Source organism: Apodemus sylvaticus, chromosome 10 (genome assembly GCF_947179515.1).
Source record: "Apodemus sylvaticus chromosome 10, mApoSyl1.1, whole genome shotgun sequence".
NCBI classification, from domain to species: Eukaryota; Metazoa; Chordata; class Mammalia; order Rodentia; family Muridae; genus Apodemus; species Apodemus sylvaticus.
In genome coordinates, this window is record NC_067481.1 from 13,686,761 (window position 1) to 13,706,224 (window position 19,464).

At 48.0% G+C, this 19,464-nt stretch overlaps 1 protein-coding gene across 2 annotated transcripts in view; it reads left to right on the forward strand.

Annotated features, from left to right (window-relative positions):
• The window catches only part of Rgs9 (regulator of G protein signaling 9), a 68,638-nt gene that overhangs the window by 31,880 nt on the left and 17,294 nt on the right, over positions 1-19,464 (forward strand). The window contains exons 9-13 of one of the 2 annotated variants that reach the window (XM_052196377.1): positions 2,073-2,144; positions 11,793-11,822; positions 12,773-12,834; positions 13,595-13,708; positions 15,141-15,256. In XM_052196377.1, coding sequence (XP_052052337.1) covers positions 2,073-2,144; positions 11,793-11,822; positions 12,773-12,834; positions 13,595-13,708; positions 15,141-15,256 — 394 coding nt within the window. The remainder of the gene's footprint in view (positions 1-2,072; positions 2,145-11,792; positions 11,823-12,772; positions 12,835-13,594; positions 13,709-15,140; positions 15,257-19,464) is intronic. The other variant, XM_052196378.1, reaches the window with a different exon arrangement.

Below are 19,464 nucleotides of genomic sequence, written 5' to 3' on the forward strand. Positions count from 1 at the left end.
AGCCTGTGAGTGCATATGTGTCTATGAGTAGGCATGCGTGAGTTGAGAGGGTGTGTAGGTATGCTAGACAACACAGCGTGAACGTCTGTGTGTGTGTGAAACTCCTCTTCAGTTGTGCTGGTGCGGCTTACTCTGTAGCAGGCATTGGGGGAAATACCTGGAGCCCATTTTAGGTGAAAGCACTTGTCTGATGGCCACACCCTTCTCTTCTCTTTCATATGAGGTTAGGCCGTCTTGAGGGCTGTCGGGGACTTCTGCACTTCATGACAGTCACCATGACACTTATCTTGTTGTGACCACTAAGGGACTTCCCCCTCCCCAAGACTGGAAATAGTTCCCTATGTCTTCTGGGGGATGCCACCCAAGTAGGAGTCTCACATCATATTCAACAGTCTCTCAAGACTTAGCACGGTGTCTGGCGCATGTGTAGTATTGATTGAGGCCCACAGGTAACAGAAAGGGTGAGGTGGGAGCTTCCTCTCCTCATCCTCCTCGCATGCATCTCCTGGATAGCTTTCTATCTCTTCCTTTTGCGGCTAGTAGGCCCTGCCTCTAAGGCAGCCTGCTGACCTAGGCTGTCATATTTAGCAAACTGGATACCTGGTTTTGCTTTTAGACAGGGTCTCTTCTTGCCCTGTTGATTACTCTAGACTTGCTGGCCTGTGAGCTTCTCCTGACTGATTCTCCTGTCTCTGCCAACCATCTCTCTGGAGGAGAGCTGTGATTCCAGATGTGCACCAGGCTGTGATTCCAGATGTGCACCAGGCTGTGATTACAGATGTGCACCAAACTGTGATTACGGATGTGCAGCAGACTGTGATTACGTATGTGCACTAGGCTCTGTCCCCCACCCTCCATGGAAAACACAGAAAACAATCGCAAAAGCAAGCAAGCAAACAACAACAAAACCACCAACCAAGCAATTTATATCCTCACTCCTCCTAAACTCTATGGGACATGAATTACTTGTGTTTATCTGAAGTTAACCAGATGTCCTAGATTTTAATCTAGCAGCCCTACCTCTAAACCAGAACTGCTTTCCGTGCAGGTGATGGGACTGGGTCTGACGGAGAGCGAGCCTTGTCTCTGCTGTTGTGAAGTCAGCCTTATTAATAGTATGTGCTGACACTTGCCTGTCCACAGGAAGTGAAAAACCTCAATTGTTGGCCTTGAGTAGGTGAGAGGGCCCAATTGAGACTGGGTGCCGGGTGGGGTTAACCGGCAGAAACGGGAACTGACAAAGAGAGTCAGGTAGGTTTGGTTGCACTTTTGCATGTGCACGGGCTTGGTTACACCTACACGCATGACCTTAAAAGAGCCTAGCTCTTGTTCAATGATAACTAATCAATTCTGATGGTGGTGTACTTCGTCTTGCTAAATCCTCAAAGTGCCTGTTAGGTAGGAGGCATTATCTTTGCTTCTCAGGTGGCCGGGCCAGTAAAGACAGGGAGAAGTATCTTCTAGGATGTCTGCCACCTCTGGAAAACATCAAAATCGGGGCAGGGATGGGTTAGTGCCTGCCTGAAGCAAGGCTGGCTTCCTTCTTCCAACTCAGGCCTGGCAGCAACTGAAGGGTGTGGTGGAGGAGACCTGTAGGAGGAATCAGGAGTCCCATCAGTTGCAGTGACGTCTTATTGAGCTTTAGCGCCATTTATCCACCCAGCCGATTACATCTGTCATCTGTATGTCCATCTGTCTGTCCACGGTGCATCCCATCTCTCTTCCATCCTCCTTCTCCCCTTCCCTCCATCCCCCCTCTCCTCCTCTCTGTCTCATTCTCTTATACTGAAGGAGAAGCATTCATCTGTCCCTTCCTCCCTCTGTCCCCCCCCTCTCTCTTCCTTCCACTACATCTAGTGCTGAGGATCTGTGGTAACAGACTAAAGAACAGTCGGAAAGCTCTCTGGCTCATTTGGGGGGGGGGGTTACCTCACCTTTCTTTGTGGGCTAGACCACAAGCCCTTCTCAGCTCGACCTCTCAATCAGCAGCTTGGCCAGATCCGAAGCTGCTCAGAAGCTAGAGACGTCCTGTGGTGACCCTAAGGAATTGTTCTTGTTCTTCTTCCACTCAGCCCGGAATGAACAATGTGTTAGACTACGGCCTGGACCGCGTGACCAATCCAAACGAAGTCAAGGTAAACCAGGTATGTCTGCTGCCTTCTGAGGTTGGGAAGGTGTCCACAGGTCTGGCTGTGTGTGTGAGGCAATGGTATCTCTCCTTGGAGGCTGCTGTTGACACCAGGGTCTGTGGTATCAGAGTCAGGGGAAGAGGAGGCTGCGGCAAGGGTCCTGGGTAGAGAGTTGTCCTGGTGAGTGAATGACGAGTGAAAGGCAGGCCACGTGATGTCCGAGTCATCTCACACTTGATTTCTCTACCCAGTGTCCCATTGTTAGGACTTGACCTCGAGGCATAAGTGAGGACCTGGATGGGTGTGTCTGGGTGAGAGGAAGATGGAACTGCTGGGGAGCAGAGAAAGGAACAGGATGGGGTCAGTAAAGTAGCACCACTGTGGTGTACAGAGAGACTTAGCATCTCCAGAGAGCATCACCAGGGGCGTCATCTTGTCCATGACAACCCTCCCTTTGATACGCTGAGGGCGCGTCAGCGGGCTCTCAGCTTACCGTTCCCCCAGCAGCCTCTTCCACGCTTTCTTGTCAGATAGCAGATCAGTGCCAAGGTCTTGTAGGCTCAGTTGCTATGGAGACAGAATCATCGAGTAAAACTCAGAACCCGGGTGGGAGAGGCTCTTTTTTATTTTTTAATGGATAATGTACTGCTCTGGAAACCTCTCTCCTGTGGAGGAGGGGGAAGTGGAGGCAGTGCGGTCGTCACCAGCTCTGACGAGCCTGGGTGGGGTGTGGGGACTGACTGAAGCTCGGCTGAGGGTGCGTGGGCTGTGTGGAGGTCAGAACACGACCTTCACTGAGTCAGTCTGGGAGAGTGGACTTGGAGCTGTGCTGTTCCATCCATGCTGTGGATGGATGACTTCTGAGGAGTGCGGCCAATAGGCCTTCTCACCGAGGAAGCATCTTCATGCGCCCCCGGCCACCCGGAAGGAGGCAGCTTTGCCTTCTAGCGTTCAAAACCCTGAGTGTGCCAGCTGCTGGCAATGCTAGTAGGGAAGTAGAGGATAGACCGGAAGCGAGGCAGAACGCAGGCACGCGGTGGTGGGTTCTGCGTGGGCTGTGTGGTCTTTGCTGTATACTCACCTCTCTCTGTCTGTCTGTCTCTCTCTCTCCAGCTCTCTTTCTCCTATGTGTGTGCACACTGGCCATTGTGAAGCAGTAAGAAGAAAAAGAACGCAAGCTGCCCCCACCCCCCAGCAGCACAGTGCCCAGCACATCCCCTGCGCAGGGAGGGGTTGGGGCAGGGGCAGGGGCAGGGGCTGGGGCAGGGACAGGGACAGGGGCAGGGGCAGGGGCAGGGGCAGGGGCAGGGGCAGGGACAGGGGCAGGGGCAGGGGCAGGGGCAGGGACTGTGGCTGTGGCTGTGGCTGTGGCTGGGGCAGGGGCTGGGGCTGGGACTGGGGCAGGGGCAGGGGCAGGGGCTGGGGCAGGGACAGGGACAGGGGCAGGGGCAGGGGCAGGGGCAGCGGCAGGGGCAGGGGCAGGGGCAGGGGCAGGGACTGTGGCTGTGGCTGTGGCTGTGGCTGTGGCTGTGGCTGGGGCAGGGGCAGGGGCTGGGACTGGGGCAGGGGCAGGGGCAGGGGCTGGGACTGGGGCTGGGGCAGGGGCTGGGGCTGGGGCTGGGGCTGGGGCTGGGGCTGGGGCTGGGGCTGGGGCTGGGGCAGGGGCTGGGCTCAGTGTCATGGCAGCATTTCTCACAACCAGGAGACCCTATTTCTTCCTCTTCCTTCCCTGAGAGGAGAGGGTCACAGAATGCTTGGAGTATCTTCCATGAGGCCTTAGGAAGGCAATGATTTGATATTTGTCTCAGCTCAGGGAACTCGTAGAGTGGAGAACAGGGTCATTGCTGAGAAGAAGGAAATTCTTGAGCTCCGTTGTCCCTAAGCAGAGGCAAAAGCCCATTGAGTGTGAAAATGGAGGCTGTTAGGCCAGCAGATATCCAGGGCCTCGGGCTTCACCAGATGGTGGCCACTGGTTGGTAAGGCTGCCCAGGATCTAGTCTCAACTGGGAGCCAACCCTAGTATGTATTTTTCTTTTAGTTCCTATACTTTGAGGGCTGCCATACAATGTCACGCCCACCCTTGCTGACAAGGAGGACGCAACACCAGGGAGTTTCTTCCTTCTTATGGTTTATTTCGGGAACCTTGAATTAAGCTTATTTCTTCTTTTGGCGGCCCCCAACTCTCTCCCTGCCTGACCTTATATAGCCTACTCAGCCCCATCTGCCAAGAGAGATAGCCAGCCGTTTCCTCATTGGTGAACTAAGTGAGTTCTTCATTAGCATGTAAGTGTGATAACGAATACAGTACACTGCACATGTACTAAAGTAATTTACTACCAGGGAGCTGCATCTGGCCAGCGCCATCTTGTAATAGAGATGAACAAAAGGTGGCTTACTTCAATACAAAAGATCAAGTGTGGATGCCTCCCCACTACCCTGTTTTATTCCAAGAATATTTGGCCCTACAAGGAGAACCCTGGATAGCGGCTGGGCTCTGGTCTGGTTGTCAGCCCTGTCTTATTCTGGACCTGATCCTCATTTCCTCCACCCCAGGGCAGGTTACACTGCCATCTAGTGGCGCCATCTCATGGCCGGGTCACACTGTTACCCAATGCTGGGGGCGACACTAAATGCTGAAAAGCATGAGCTCAGGCCCTCAGAAGGAACACAGCTCTGCCACTTTTGGCCAAGCTCCCAAGCCTTTCAGAACTCAAGTGTCCTAATCTATTTCTTTCTATTTCCTACACCTCAAGTTTCAGTTCCCACACCTGGTGTTAGTTCCTTAGGAGATTAAGCAGGATCATATGTAGAAATGTCCAGGATGATACACGACCTGTGAGACACTCGCCGTAAGGGTAGCTGTTACTATTATCTTTAGAAGATGTCATTGTATCGTGAAGGAGGTGGGTTATGGGGGCCTCGCCTTCTTATGCATGTCTTTATTATTCTATTTAGTTTCAGTTAAGATTTAAAGTTAGCATACAGAGCGATGGGTTTTATTATGATACTTCCATATATACAGTATATATGTATATGTATGTATGTATGTATGTATGTATGTATATATATGATATCCTTATACTATGTTCTTATATATCACCTCTCCTATCCTTCCATCCCCCTTTCCCCATTTCATACTGGTCCCCTTCCTCTACAAAATAGTTCCCCTTTGTGCTTTCATGTCCTTACAGACCTCTGACCCTATTTTGGGGATGGGTTTGGGCCACTCTGTCCTTAAACCTTCTCATGCTTCTAGCCTAGGAAGAGGTGGGGAAGGTACAAGAGGAAAGTCACACCATCCCGTCCTCTCTGCCTCTAGTTGAATACTCTGTCGTGGGAGCAGCATAGGGCACATGGGTGTGCATGCTTGCTTTTGAGAACCATATGACTCTTGGGTATTAGATGCTATGGGTTGCAAGTCACTTAGCCCAGAGTCTCCACTGAGCAAGACCCTCGTGTTCCTACCGACGGAGACTGCTTTCTTCCCATGACTCTCTCTGTGATGGTGGCCAGCTAAGGACAGTGCGGCCCTGATGTGCGCTGGTGCCCCCCTAGGCCATGCATGGGGAGAGTGCTCCTCACCTATCCCTGGCTCAGCGTGTGCTGAGGGCGGCACAGAACAATGAGGCTACCCCGTTAGTAGATGATGCAGTTCACAGGGAGGGAAACTCATGTAAAGACGCATAGCTTGGCCATAGTGACCTTGGGATGGGAACCACCCAAAACCTCTCCCAAGTCCTGCCTGCCTGGTGAGCTCCGATGCCTAGCAGGTGGGTTTTTAAAGAGGCTTTATTGAGGTCTTGATATAATATCAGTTTCATTTCTCATATGACAACCAAAACAGAGAAATCTAGCTCTTTGTCTAAGGCTAAGGTTGTAATATAGAACTTACTAAGTACCTCATCTAACTCCTCCCATCACCCAGCCCAAGTACCTCATCCAGTTCTTCCTCCCATCACCCAGCCCAAGTACCTCATCCAGCTCCTCCCATCACCCAGCCCATGGACTGCATCCAGGATCACCCACAGGTAGGGTGCCTGATGCCGGCACCAAAGTCCTTATTCTCAGGATGGCCTTGGCTGATTTAATGTTCTGTTGCCATCTTAAAGTTCTTTACTCTCAGGGTTGGCGCGATAGCTTGGCTGTGCAAACATGGTAATGTGTGGTTGTCATCTCAGCGCTAGGGAGGCAGAGACAGGAGGGTCCTGGGTCTCACTGGCCAGCCAGGCTATTAAAGTCCCTGTCTTAAAAAAAATCAAGGTGGATGGCCCTTGAGGGATGATACTTGAAATTGATCTTTGGCTTTCTCTCTCTGTCTCTCTCTCTGTCTCTCTCAGTCTCTCTGTCTCTGTCTCTGTCTCTGTCTCTGTCTCTCTCTCTCTGTCTCTCTCTCTCTCTCTCTCTCTCACACACACACACACACACACACATACACATTTCTTTACTGTCTTTGCCAGGAGAAGCATTTTTATTTTGCACCTGGCCCTTCAAGTTCTGAACGAGTTATCCTGCCTCTCGGTGCTCAGGAAGTACCAGGTAGACCAATGTCTGCTCACATGATCACTGCCTCAGATCCTGGATCCTCTGACTGTTGCCCTCTCTCCCCTTTCCTGTGTGTTTTATACTAACAACTCCAGTTTCTGGATTTTCCTGTTTGCAATTTCTGCCCCACCCCCACCCTTTCAGTGCCTGACCCAGGTCCTCCCCGTCCTCCCGGGTAGTGTTCCACATCACTTCTGTTTGCGGACTCCTACCAGGCTGCCCCACCCCTAGCTTGTCTGTCTTCTGGCTGCTCTCTTCTGTCTGGTAGGGACCCAGTGCCTCCCTCAGGCATAGCTCTGACCCCCCTAACCTCCTCTGGCAATTCGTCCTGACCTCTGAGGGCCATGAGATGTATAAACAAGTCTGTCTCTATTTGGGAAAACCCCACAAGAAGAAAATAACAAATTGTTAGAATTTCAGGAATGGAGAGTTTGCAGAGTCCGCAGGCAGAATATTCTTAGTGTAGGGAAGGGTACCCCTGTAAGTGAGACTATGATTCACTCTAGAAGAACCCATTTCCAAGAGACAAGTAGCTATCTGTGTGAATTCCAGGGTTAGAAAGAAGAAAAGATTGCTTCACCCTATTCAGTAACCAGGTGGTTTTCACTGAACTGCAGAGTGCGTGGGTGTGTGTCTATTTTCAATAACTTAAGCATGATGTTTTTATGACCTTTTTGGCTAAGTAATAATAATATTGATAGTGGGCTTGCAAGTTTAGCAAACAGAAAACGATTTCTAGTTAAATTCAAATTTCAGATAAATGGTGATCATGTCTTTAAATATAACTAGGTCCTGACTATTGCCTGGAACTGTATTTTATCTTGTAATGAGAGCGGACATCACATCCTTCATGTGTTATATTCAACAACAGCATGTTTAACCCTAATTAGTGGCCACTATATAGTGAGTCTCTGAAGTATGCCAACTGCCTATGTGAATCATCCCACTTACACCTCCATCTTTGGAAACAAAGGGCTTTGAGATGAAAAAAAAAAAAAAGCCCTACCTGTTCAAGATCATGTAGCCAATAACATACAAAACCAAGATTTCCATTTTTGCCTGGACCCAAAGCCCACCTGCTTCCTCCATCTGCAGGTCAGATCCATACTTTAGAAAAGTCTAGAACCTTTGCCCAGCGCTTCCTCATTTTGCACACATATCATTATGTGCATATCTCAGTATACACACAGGATACACGTGTATCACTCATGAGGTGACTAATCCTATGGGCAAGTGTGTGTAGAGCTAGAATTAAAAACAGATTTGCGTGGAGAAGCCAAGATAGAAATTAGGATGCCTGGGTTTCAGCTAGATCCTGTCATAGGCTGAGCACCCCCAACTCAAAGGTCTCCCAAGTCTGAAATGTAGAGTGCCAGCGTGATGCCACAGGTGGGAGAGCTTACACAGAGAAGCTTTGTTGGGGATGGACATGGTGGTGTGTGTCTTTAGTCCCAGCACCCTACAAGATTGAAGCCAGCCTGGTCTACATAGCACATTCTAGGTCAGCCAAGGATATATCTATCAGAGGACCCCGTCTCAAACATACTAAGTTTGTTTTATGTTGAAACTATCCTCTAAATTATCCTGTAAAATTATGCTCAGGCTATGTGTAGAAGGTCTAGGTGGAGCATAAATTGATTTTCTGGTTAGACTTGGGCCCCATCCTCTAGATGTCATGTCTGGGTAAATTTCCAAAGATCTGAAAAAATAATCTGAAGTCAGAAATGCTTATAGCCTGCATTATTTAGAGTATGCAATCCCTACCCCGTGTTACAGAGTACACTGAAGGCTGGACCCCCAGAAAATTACTGGTAGTTCTGGGAAACTCGAGAAAGAAAAATAAGCCACGCCAGGGGTAGAGTTCTGAAAAGATAGTAAAAGCAAAGAAAGCGAGTGAAATATGAAAATAATTAAAGGTCTGAGGATGGAGATGGTGTAATGGGTAAATACGTGAATCCACAGGGAGATCGGCAGAGGGAGAAACACGCGTGCACACATGGCTGTCACTTCCAACAGCTCCCTGTAGGGCTTAGAGAATGACAGGACAGCCAGAGCCCTGCTCCTTTCTTCTGTGTTTGAGCACTGAGGCCCCAAACCCCAGGGCAGGCTGTGGGGCAACAGAGGATGGGCAGTTTGAGGTGGGTCCGAGGTTCTCGTACGATGACGTCTAAGATACTGGCCGCTGAGCATAGAACTAGCCGCCGGTAGGTCTTTACCTCATTATGGTAATGAGTTGTGTTTCTGTGTTTCTGTGTCGTCTCATGGCTGAGGCTTTTGTTCCCCATGTTTTAATTATAAATTAAAAGTCTGGGCAGCCACACCTCATTCTGTAGTATCCCTAACTCATGGCAAAGGCAGGCAAGGCTGTGGTGCAGCAGAGCAGGCGAGGTGGAGAGGCGCATTTGAGTTTTGGTTGAGCCAATGATGGGCCAGCAGCAGCTGCCCTGGGGCAGGGCATTAACACCAACAACCGCCCTGAGCTTCGGGTCTCCTCAGCACAGAATCAGTCGTCCAATCTTTCCCCTTTAAGCTTTTTGACAGTTCAAAGGAAGCGTGAATTGCTTTGCGTTTGCTGAGGGCTAATTACTATGCGAGTCCAGCTCCTCCTTCTGCAGAGGTTCTAGATCACCAGATCCTATTACTAGCATCTACTTCAACAGAACTCTGAACAGAGGCATCTGATTATACTAGATTTCAATGTGAGTCTACTCTGGTCCCAGGGTCCCTTTCTATCTAAAATATATGTCTTCTAAGACAAAGCCGTATGTTGAGAGAGAACGGGCGGGGGCGGGGCAAGGATAACTATGATCCCCAAGACTCTACATCAGCGCTTCTCAACCTGAGGGTTGTGAGCCCTTTTGGGGGGGGGGTGATTGTCAAATGACCCTTTCACAGGGGTCGAATATCAGATATCCTGCATATCATATATTTGCATTACAATTCATAATAGCAGCAAATTCACGTTATGATGTAGCAATGAAAACAATTTTATAGTTGGGGTGGGGGGGCTCACCACACTGTGAGAACTGTATTAAAGGGTCCCAGCATTAGAATACTTGAGAACCATGGCTCTAGACTATCTGTTGAGTGTTTCCAGATGTTTAAGAGGAAGCTTATAAAATGTCTATCTTTCTTAGCTCCCAAGCACACCAGAGCCATCATTGAGTTGGTATTTGTCAAGGATCTGCCCTGGGTTAGGCAAGATTCTAAAGGAAGTGCCTGTGTTCTGGGGGTGGGGGGTAGTGGTATGCCATTTATATTGTAACATATAGTCACGTAAGTAAAACTTGTGATGATCTGTGAAAGAGAAGGTCCGATATGGCAGTAGAATAACCCCCTCCACCTTGTGCTGCCGCAGTAACAATTCGTAGATTTCCTGTGAAAAGCAATGGTCTAAAATCACAACGAGTCAAAGCGATATCCTGCCTGAACGAGAGGGGAGAGCTGTGTTCTTGACACCCCGTATTGGCCCCTGGGAGATCCTGTGCCTCTGAGGCAGTGGGACACTGCCTCCCTTTGCAGTGTCTAAGGAGAAGCAGGGCCCTTCTAACACATGCGACCCTATTCCTGATGAAGACTTGGTTTAACTCGGCAACATCAATAGTAGGCAGGCAAGAATTCTGAGGCTCAGCTTGCAGGATGAGAGGCAGCACCAAACAACCCTTGAACATAACCGCACATCAGAAAACCAAGACTGAGATACCCACAGTGCCAACCTCAAAGGATGGCATGGGGCAGAGAGGTGGACCCAAGAAAGCCCGCTCCTGTGGCTTGTAGCCTGGGAGATTTCAGCTGGAAAAAGGCAGGGAAGCCTCGGAGCCGTCCTTTCCTCGTGTCTACTCAGAAAGTCCAGACAGAGGCTGGGGCTGACCCTCAGTGTGAACGTGCTTTGCTAGCAAGGGCGCAGAGCCCAGTGTGATCTCCCCACATTACCGCCTGACTCTTAAGTCCAGGCTGTGGGGTTTATTTTTTTACTTTTTGTCTTATGCTTTGGTGTTGGGAACACGACTATGTTATTTTCTTTTCAATTTGTGATGTCAGTCAAATTGTTAGAATGCCTGAGAGTGAATCTCACAATCTATTCAAAGCTCCTCCTGGTGAGAAGAGAAACACACGCTCAGGGTCCATGCTGGTTTCTCAAAGATAGAGATCTTTGTCCCTCCGGCTGTGTATCACGGAGAGGTGGCTTCCAATTATCCCGTTTTTATCTATCTTTAGTGTGTGTGTGTGTGTGTGCGCGCGCGCGCGCGCATATGTTGATGCATACTTTCCACAGTGTCGTAGGGTTCCTATTGCTGTGACAAAACACCAGGACAAAAAGCAACATAGGAGGAGAAGGCATGTTTCAGCTTATGACTCCTGGATCAACAGCCCATCACTGAGAGAAAGCAAGGCCGGAATGAGGAGGCAGGAACTGAGGCAGAAGCTTGCTTCTGAGGGTTGCCCAGCTGACCTTCTTATGCACAGGGGTGGCACTGCCCTTGATGTACTGGGCCCTCCTACACCAGCCATTATTAGTTAAGGCTTACAGGCTTATCCACAGGGCAGTTGTATAGATGCAGTTTCTCAGTTGTGGTCCCCTTGGTTCAGATGACTCTAGCTTGTGTCAAGTTGACAAGCAAACACATGGCGTATATGTGTGGGTCAGAGAGCAACTTTGTGGAGTTAGTCCTCTCCTTCCATCTTTACAGGAGTTCTAGGGATCAAACTGAGGTTGTCAGCCTTGCAATAGTAAGTACTACTGAGCCATTGTCTACTGAGCCATTGTCTTAGCCCAGGTTACCCTCTTTATCTTCAATTTTCAGCTCTTTCTGATGGGACAGAATGGGAGAGCAAAGCCAATGCCAAACTTGGTCTTTAATTCACCTTAGGCTTTAGGAATAAATCTATAGTGGTAAATTATATCCCTTCCCTGGCCACTCATTTTGCTGTTAGTCTTCTTTGATGGCACAGAGTAGGGTGGAAGTGGTAGAGACAGTGGCGGGAGCAGGGTCCTGCCTTTTGAGTATGAGGAGAAGAGCAGTTTCCTCACGGGCAATGTTTTTTTAGTTTTCAAATGGACATTTGAACTGTATGGGTTTAATGGCACCGAGTTAACGGTTCTTCTTCTTATTTTTACAGAAACAAACTGTCGTTGCTGTCAGAAAAGAGGTAATTAGTCTCACAGCTCCAGTGAAGCTTGGTTTTAAGGTCTTCTAACAAATTATGTGTACTCTTGCTTCATGCTCCACACCGAGTAATGAAAATGAAATCCATGTGTAATGTTCAGACAATCGTTTCCCAATTAATGGACAGCAAAGGATCCTTGGTGAGGTCTGAATGGAGCAGATGCCGTGGCCTGGGATCTGAGGTGTCCCTCGAAGCCACACATCTGAGGGATGGTCAGGGAGGACTGTGGGAGTGAAGGCTGCACATCCTAAGCTGGACCCTGCTCTTACAAATCCATTTGGAATCCGAGCAGGCTGACAAGCTGTCTACTTTGGCTGGTCTCTGCCGGACTTCAACCTGTATCTCTGTATCTCACTTTAAAACCCCTTTGGACAGTCTGTCCCCCAGCTGCTGGCTTTTCTCAAACTGACATGTGATGGGTTAAGGAGGATCCTGACTAGAAGCCTGAGGTGTGAATGGGAGCCCTGACACTGTTAGTATGGATAAATGGCCTCGGGTCATTGGATCCCTGTGTAATATCAGAGTTAATCGTACTCAAGGGTGGGGAGTTGGAGATTATATTCCTTATCTTGTTGCCTAACCAAAGCAGCTTAAGGGTGCAAAGGGTTTGTCCGGCTCACAGTTCTAGGGGATACAGTCCACCATGGTAGAGAGCGGGAATCACAGCAGCACAGCAGGAGGCAGCTGGTCACAGGGCACCCGCAGTCAAAAAACAGACACGAATGCCGCTGCTGCTCAGCTGACTTTCCTGTCTTCACTCTGGGAGTCCAGCCCATGGCCTGGTGCTGTTCACCTTAAGGGCGGATCCTCCCATCACAACCCAATCTAGAAATCCCCCTGGAGGTCTGTCTGCCAAGTGATTCCAGAACCTGTCCAGTTGAGAGTCATGATTAACAATCGCGCTGTCTTCTAACGGCCGTCTCTCTTCCCAGATCATGTATTACCAACAGGCCTTAATGAGGTCCACGGTGAAGTCTTCTGTGTCCCTTGGAGGGTATGTCTTTGATTTGTTTCGCTAAATCACAAACAATAGGTGTGTAAGAGAAAGTCTGCTTTAAATCAAATGTAACAAGTCACGTGAAGACTGACTTTAGGTTCCCGTGAACCACATTTTGTCACTGCTGACTTCCAATATTAGGTTAGGGGTCAGGTTCTCGTAAAAATCTTCAGATAGTCTTTATACCTTTCCAAATTAATATTTTTTTAAAGTGAGCCATCCTCCCTAAAAGAATGCCTACAGCTGTGGGCAGCATTCGTGGCAAGAATCTGTGGTTCTTCCTCGCACACAGATAAGAGCATTGCTTCTGTCTCAGACGTCAGGAAATGCATTAACTTAGAAGGTCCCACTTAGCTTGAGGCCAAGGGTTCCAGCAGGGCACTGAAGCTCCCAAACACAGACATTATCTGACCAGAGGTGGAATCCGGAAGATCAGTGGTCTTGGTTCATCTGTGGCAAGTGTAGCTTCCCAGGTGGACACCAAGACACAGATTGAGTCAGCTTTGGAATGTAAAATCTTCCTAGATGATTTTCCTAGATGAAATCATCCTTCCTGGATAAAAACAGCACCATTTCCCAAATATACTAGGACAGAGCTTTCCAAATCGCTTCCCATCCCAGGGGCTATGGCGTGTCTTTTCCGAGAAGACGGTGATAGGCGTGTAACTAAATCCATACCAGAAGGGAGGCCAAGCCAGCCAAGAACTCCATGGAGTTATCTGGTCTCTAGGAATCTCCCTTTCTATCTGCTTTTCAGAATTGTCAAGTACAGTGAGCAGTTCTCTTCCAACGACGCCATCATGTCCGGCTGCCTTCCCAGCAACCCTTGGATAACAGACGACACCCAGTTCTGGGATTTAAATGCCAAATTGTATGTATTTTGAATGTTTGGATTTTAGCAAATCTGGTTTTGTTTTTTTGTTTTTGTTTTTTTGTTTGTTTTTTTTTTTTGGTGAGTGTATGTGTGTGATGTGTTTGCATGTGTGTATGAGTGTGTCCATGTGTGTGGGTCCATGTGTTCATGTGTATGGAGGCCTTAGGCTGATATCAGGTGTCTTCCTTCACTCGTTAACACTTTATTTATTGAGCCATGGTCTCTCACTGAGCCCATAGCTCTCTAGGTCTGGCTAGTCCAGCTAGCTAGCTTTTCCTAGGGGTCCCATCTCTGCCTCCTGAGGGAGGAGATTACAGGAGGCTACCATACCTGCTAGGTTTTTACATGGGTTCTGGAGACCCAAAGTGGTCTTCACATGGCAAATACTTTATCCAGTGAGCCATCTCCCCAGCCTGAAATGTGCTTTATTTTAGAGTGGTCTGTGGTTCAGTTGGTGGAGTGTCTAGAAATCTTGAAGCCCCAGATTTGATCCCCAATACAATATAAGGGTGCATCTGTAACCCTAGCACCTGGGAGGCAGGAGGATCAGCCATTCAAGGTTCCTGAGCTACATAGCAAGTTCAAAGCCAGACTGGTATACACCAAGCCCTTTATCAAGTTTGAGGGGATTTTTTTTAGTTATAATTAATATATCATACAATTTACCCATTTAAAGCATACAATTACATTTTTGTTATATTGACAGAGGGATGTAATCTCTATCATAATGTTTTAAAAGAAATCCATACCCTTTAGCTGTTGGTATTCTCCTAGTCTAGATGTTTCTTGTAGATGACATCACAGGATATGTGGTTTCTCGGCAGGCATTTTCCACTTCCTGCTAAGCTTTCAGAGTTTATCCACACTGCAGCAGGAGTTAGCATCTTGTTTCAGTTACGTATAAACCAAGCTGTTTATATGCTTCACGCACACCCATCTGCCTGCGGAAGGACATTTGGGTTTTTCCCGGGTAGTAACTATCATGACCAATGCTGTCACAAACTTTCTTGTACGATCAGGGTGAAAGGGAAGGCTTGGTGAGTGACAGGTGCTGATGGCAGCTGTGACCACAGCATCCAGGGATCACTATGTCACGGGAATTCTAGCCTAGCTTGAAGGTGGTGGCCTGACCCTTCACAGATTGTTTTAGGACTGGGATCTTTCCCCTGAAGGGTTTTAGGACAGGATCCACTGGGTTGTGACTTTCCCTCAGCTCTGGGAGGCCACATCTCTGCTGTGAACCCCAGAGAACTTACTGGCTGCATCCTCCTAATAAGTGGTGACTTGGATTGTGCGTCTATGCAGAGGCTGGGGGCAGGGGAGAGCAAAACCGATCAGGTGGAGACACTGGTCAAGGACCTCATGAAGGTTGGTAGACCTATCGATCCCACCCAGGCCAGCACAGAGTACTGTGTCATCATCCTTGCAGGGTGGAGGTCCCAACCAAGATGCGGGTGGAGCGATGGGCCTTCAACTTCAGCGAACTGATTCGAGACCCCAAGGGTCGGCAGAGCTTCCAGTACTTTCTCAAGAAGGAATTCAGTGGTGAGTTCTCTCTCTCTTTCTCCCTCCCTCCCTCCCTCCCGCCCTCCCTCCCTCCCTCCCTCCCTTCTTCCCTCCCTCCTTTCCTCCCTCCCTCCCCTTATCCCTTTCTCTCCCTCCCCTTTCTTCCTCTCTGAGACAGGATTACATGTAGCCCAGGCTAACTCTGAACTCTCTATGTAGCTGAAGATGATTGCTAACTCTTGGTTCTTTTGACCCTCTGTCCCAAGTACTGGGAAAAGGAATGAGACACTCTGAAGACTGAACCTAAGGCTTGGTGGGTGCTTGGCAAACACTCTAGGGACTAAGCAGCTTCTCCAGCATGATATCTATCTATCTATCTATCTATCTATCTATCTATCTATCTATCTATCTATCTATCCAACATGTATGTCTGTATACCATATGTATGCAGTGCCCATCGAGGCCAGAAGTGGTGTCATATTCTCCAGATCTGGAGTTACAAAGGGTTGTGAGCAACCATATGGGTGTTGAGAATTGGACCCAGGGCCTCTGGCAGAGGAGCCAGTGCTCTTAACGCTGAACCATCTCCCTCCATAGATATGTTTAAACTCGTGTTTACCTGGACCCAGACCAGGTAAATTGGTTAATTGGATTGAGTTGCAGTCACTGTGGTCTTGAAAGCTCCCCGGATGATTGAAGTGTAACCTCTTGCCCTGGTTTCTTCTGAGCCTTCAGAGGATGTGGACTTTAGTGGAGGAGGTCTGTTTCCAAGTGTCTCATCCACTGAGAAACATCCCGGAACACAATGAGGCCAGATTAGAACCAATTACACGTTAAATTTCTTCACCACCTTTGCCAACAAATTGGCTTTTATTCGGTTTATTTATCTGTTTGTCTAGTCCCATCCCTGGGGGGAGCTTCATGATTGGATTTGAGACTCCAAGGCTTATTATCCTAAAGCAGTTAGTCTGGGGACCTGCTCCTGAAGCAAATCATACTGGACATGCTTTAGTCTGGATGGCGGCCCGATACAGAGCATTGCATTAGAACATTGCTTGCTGTAAATCATTCTGTCTAAACAAGCCGAATTGCATAAATGTAATAACCCTCCAAAAGATGGATGAGCAGGGGCAGGCTAAGTGCCCAGTGACTAAGTGGAAATGGTGCCATCTAGTGGGCAGTAGATAGAGTAGCAGGTTGAGTTTCAACCATCAAGATGCTTGATAAAAGGAGGCATCTAGAAAAAATTTCCTTGCATCTCTGAAACTATATTATATAGTCATTTTCCTGAGGAGATTCAGAAGGATTCATGTGTGGATAGGGAATATAAAGCATCAGTTATCTTATTTAATTAAAAACTTAAAATTTAGGTATCACCCATATGAGATTCATCCCCACCCCACCCTATCCCACCCCACCCTATCCCACCCCACCCCACCCTACCCCACCCCACCCCTGTCTTTAAACTGAAGTTTCATATAACCCAGGCTGACCTCAGATTCACTATGTCATTGAGGATGAACCTGATGTCCAAATCCTCCTGTCTCTGTCTTCCAAGTATTCTTTTGTTGTTGTTGTTTGGTTTTGTGACAGCAGGTCTCTGGGTAGCCCAGGCTGGCTTCAAACTTGTGATCCTCCTGCTTCAGTTCCTGAAATGATAGAATTGTGTAGCCCACCACCCTGGGCTCAATCCAGTGGCTTTGCTGTCTTGCTTGGTCTTATATGTTCACTGAGCGATACAGCTGCCAATACTAGCAAATTCTGTAACAGCTCAGGGAGAAACGCTTTACCCATCGTAAGTCATTTCCAGCTCTTCCCTCGCCCCAGCATGCTGCCCCCGCCTCTCCCTTTGGCCCCGTGGATTTGGGTACCCTGCATGCTTCTTGCAATGGGGACCGACCGACCGTACAGCGTGCGACCTTTTCTTAGTGTTCTGCATTTTTCTTTATGGCTGCAGCCGGTTCCATGGTATGAGCATACCACCTGTATTCATCCATCCATTAGTTCATGGGGCCTTTAGGTTAATTTTTTTAACTTATGTGCATGGCGTTTTGCCTGCCGGTATGTATGTGACTCTGTGTGCATGTCTAGTACTCACAGAGGCCAGAAGAGGTGAGCAGATCCTCTAGAACTAGAGTCATAGATGGTTGTGAGCCACCATGTGGCTGTTGGGACTTGAACCTGGGTCCCCTGAAAGAGCAAAAAGTGCTCTTCTTACCCACAGAATTATCTCTCCAACTCTTGAATTTGGATTGTTTCGGCTTCGGGCTTTATGAATATGGCAGTGAACATTCTTAGATGTGTTTTAAGGGGTTTATTTAACGTTTAGAAACGAGTGTGTATAAATACTCCTGTGTGTGCATAGATGTGTGTGTGTCTGTGTGTGTGTGTGTGTGTGTGTGTGTGTGTGTGCTTGAACACATGTCTGCCATTGAGTGTGGAAGCCTGAGAGATTGACCCCAGGAGTCTTCTTTGGTCTTTCTCCATCTTAGTCATCAAGTCAGGGGCTCTCAGTTGAACCCAGGTCTCACCGACATGGCTAATCTGGCTATCCAGCTGTCTCTACCTCCAGAAGGGCAGTATCACAGGCTGGCTCCCATGGCCACCTTAACTTTTTTACTTACTGAAAAATATATAACACAAAATTTTGCCATTTTAACCATATGGGTGTATTGTTCAGTGATCAATAAGTGTATCTGCATTTCCAGAACATTTTCATCATCCCAATTTGAAACTGTGTACTCAACCTCCTATTCCACCCACCCCGAGTGACCACCATGTCACTGCATGCCTCTCTGAGTTTGATGGCTCTAGGTTCCTCATGCAAGTGTAATCATAGGATTAATCCCTTTGTGTCTGGCCTGCATCACTTAATATAACCTCTGTCTTACTCAGTATGCTGTTGCTGTGAAGAGACACCATACCACAGCAACTCACAAAAGGAAGCATTTAATTGGCACTGGCTTACAGGGGTTTAGTTCATTGCCAATATGGTGGGGGGCATGGTGGCATACAGACGTGGCACTAGAGAAGTGGCTGGGAGTTGTCCCAGGCAAGAGTTCAGTCAGCCACTGGGTTCGCATTCAGCAGAAATCTCAAAAGCCACCCCCAGAGACATACGTCCTCCAACAAGGCCACACATCCTAAACTTTTCAAATAGTAACACATCCTGATGACCAAGTATATAAATGGATGATGCTACAGGGGTGGGACATTCTCATTTAAACCACCACCATGTCTTCAAGGTTCATCCATAGAATACCATGTTCTAGCTTGCTTTCTGCTACTATGATAAAAAAAATCACTAAAAACAACCTGGGAGGAAAGGTTTTATCTGGTTTGTATTTTCAGATCACGGTCTGTCACTGATGGAAGTAGAGGCAAGAACTGGAGCAGGAGCTGAAGCAGAAACCATGGAGAAATACTGCTCACTGGCTTGCTTCCTTATACAGTCCAGGCCCACCACAGTGGGCTAGGCCCTCTTCTATCAATAATCAATCAAGAAAATGGCCCACCTATATAGCACAGGGCAATCTGATTGAGGCAATTCCGTCCTCCCCTGTAGACATTCCTTCAGATTTCCAGTTGGTAGCTGAAGCTAAGAGATTCTTCCATGGCAGACGTGTCTGTATACCACGGGTGTCCCTCCTCCGTGCCATTGTTCATTTAATTTAGTTATAAGTGATTAACTCTCTATAAGCAAAGGGTATGGGCATCTGATCAATAGATTACTAAAGAAAATCATTGGCCTGTGATTAATGTCCAAAGGATATCTGCTTCTGTCTTTGCAGGACAAATTCTAGCTAGTATAGAGTTGTGCAGCCTCTATGAGTCTGACATAACTGGGGGCTTTCAGGAAATACTGTGGAAGCAGAGAAGGTCCTCTTGTCCACTAATTGTCACTACAGCACTTCAGACTGTGAGTGTGTATGTACAAGTACACACACACACACACACACACACATGCACCATTATGTTACTTGAGTACTGATGACACCAGCTTTATTTCCTCAGGTATAATTGATACAAGGCTTCATTAGAATCCTGATGCTTTTGGGGTTCAGCTAATCACTGGGGAGTGAATGTGAAATTGGGAAGAGATTAAGGATTTTGGGGGGTCTGGTTTTTTCCTCTCTCGCTCTGGTTCTCATGATACTAAGCACCCCTAATAGCCAGGTATCTTCTAAGCATCTGCTATCAGCTTTCAAATATTCCAAGGACTTTTGGGCCGGAAGATGCTGGCATGA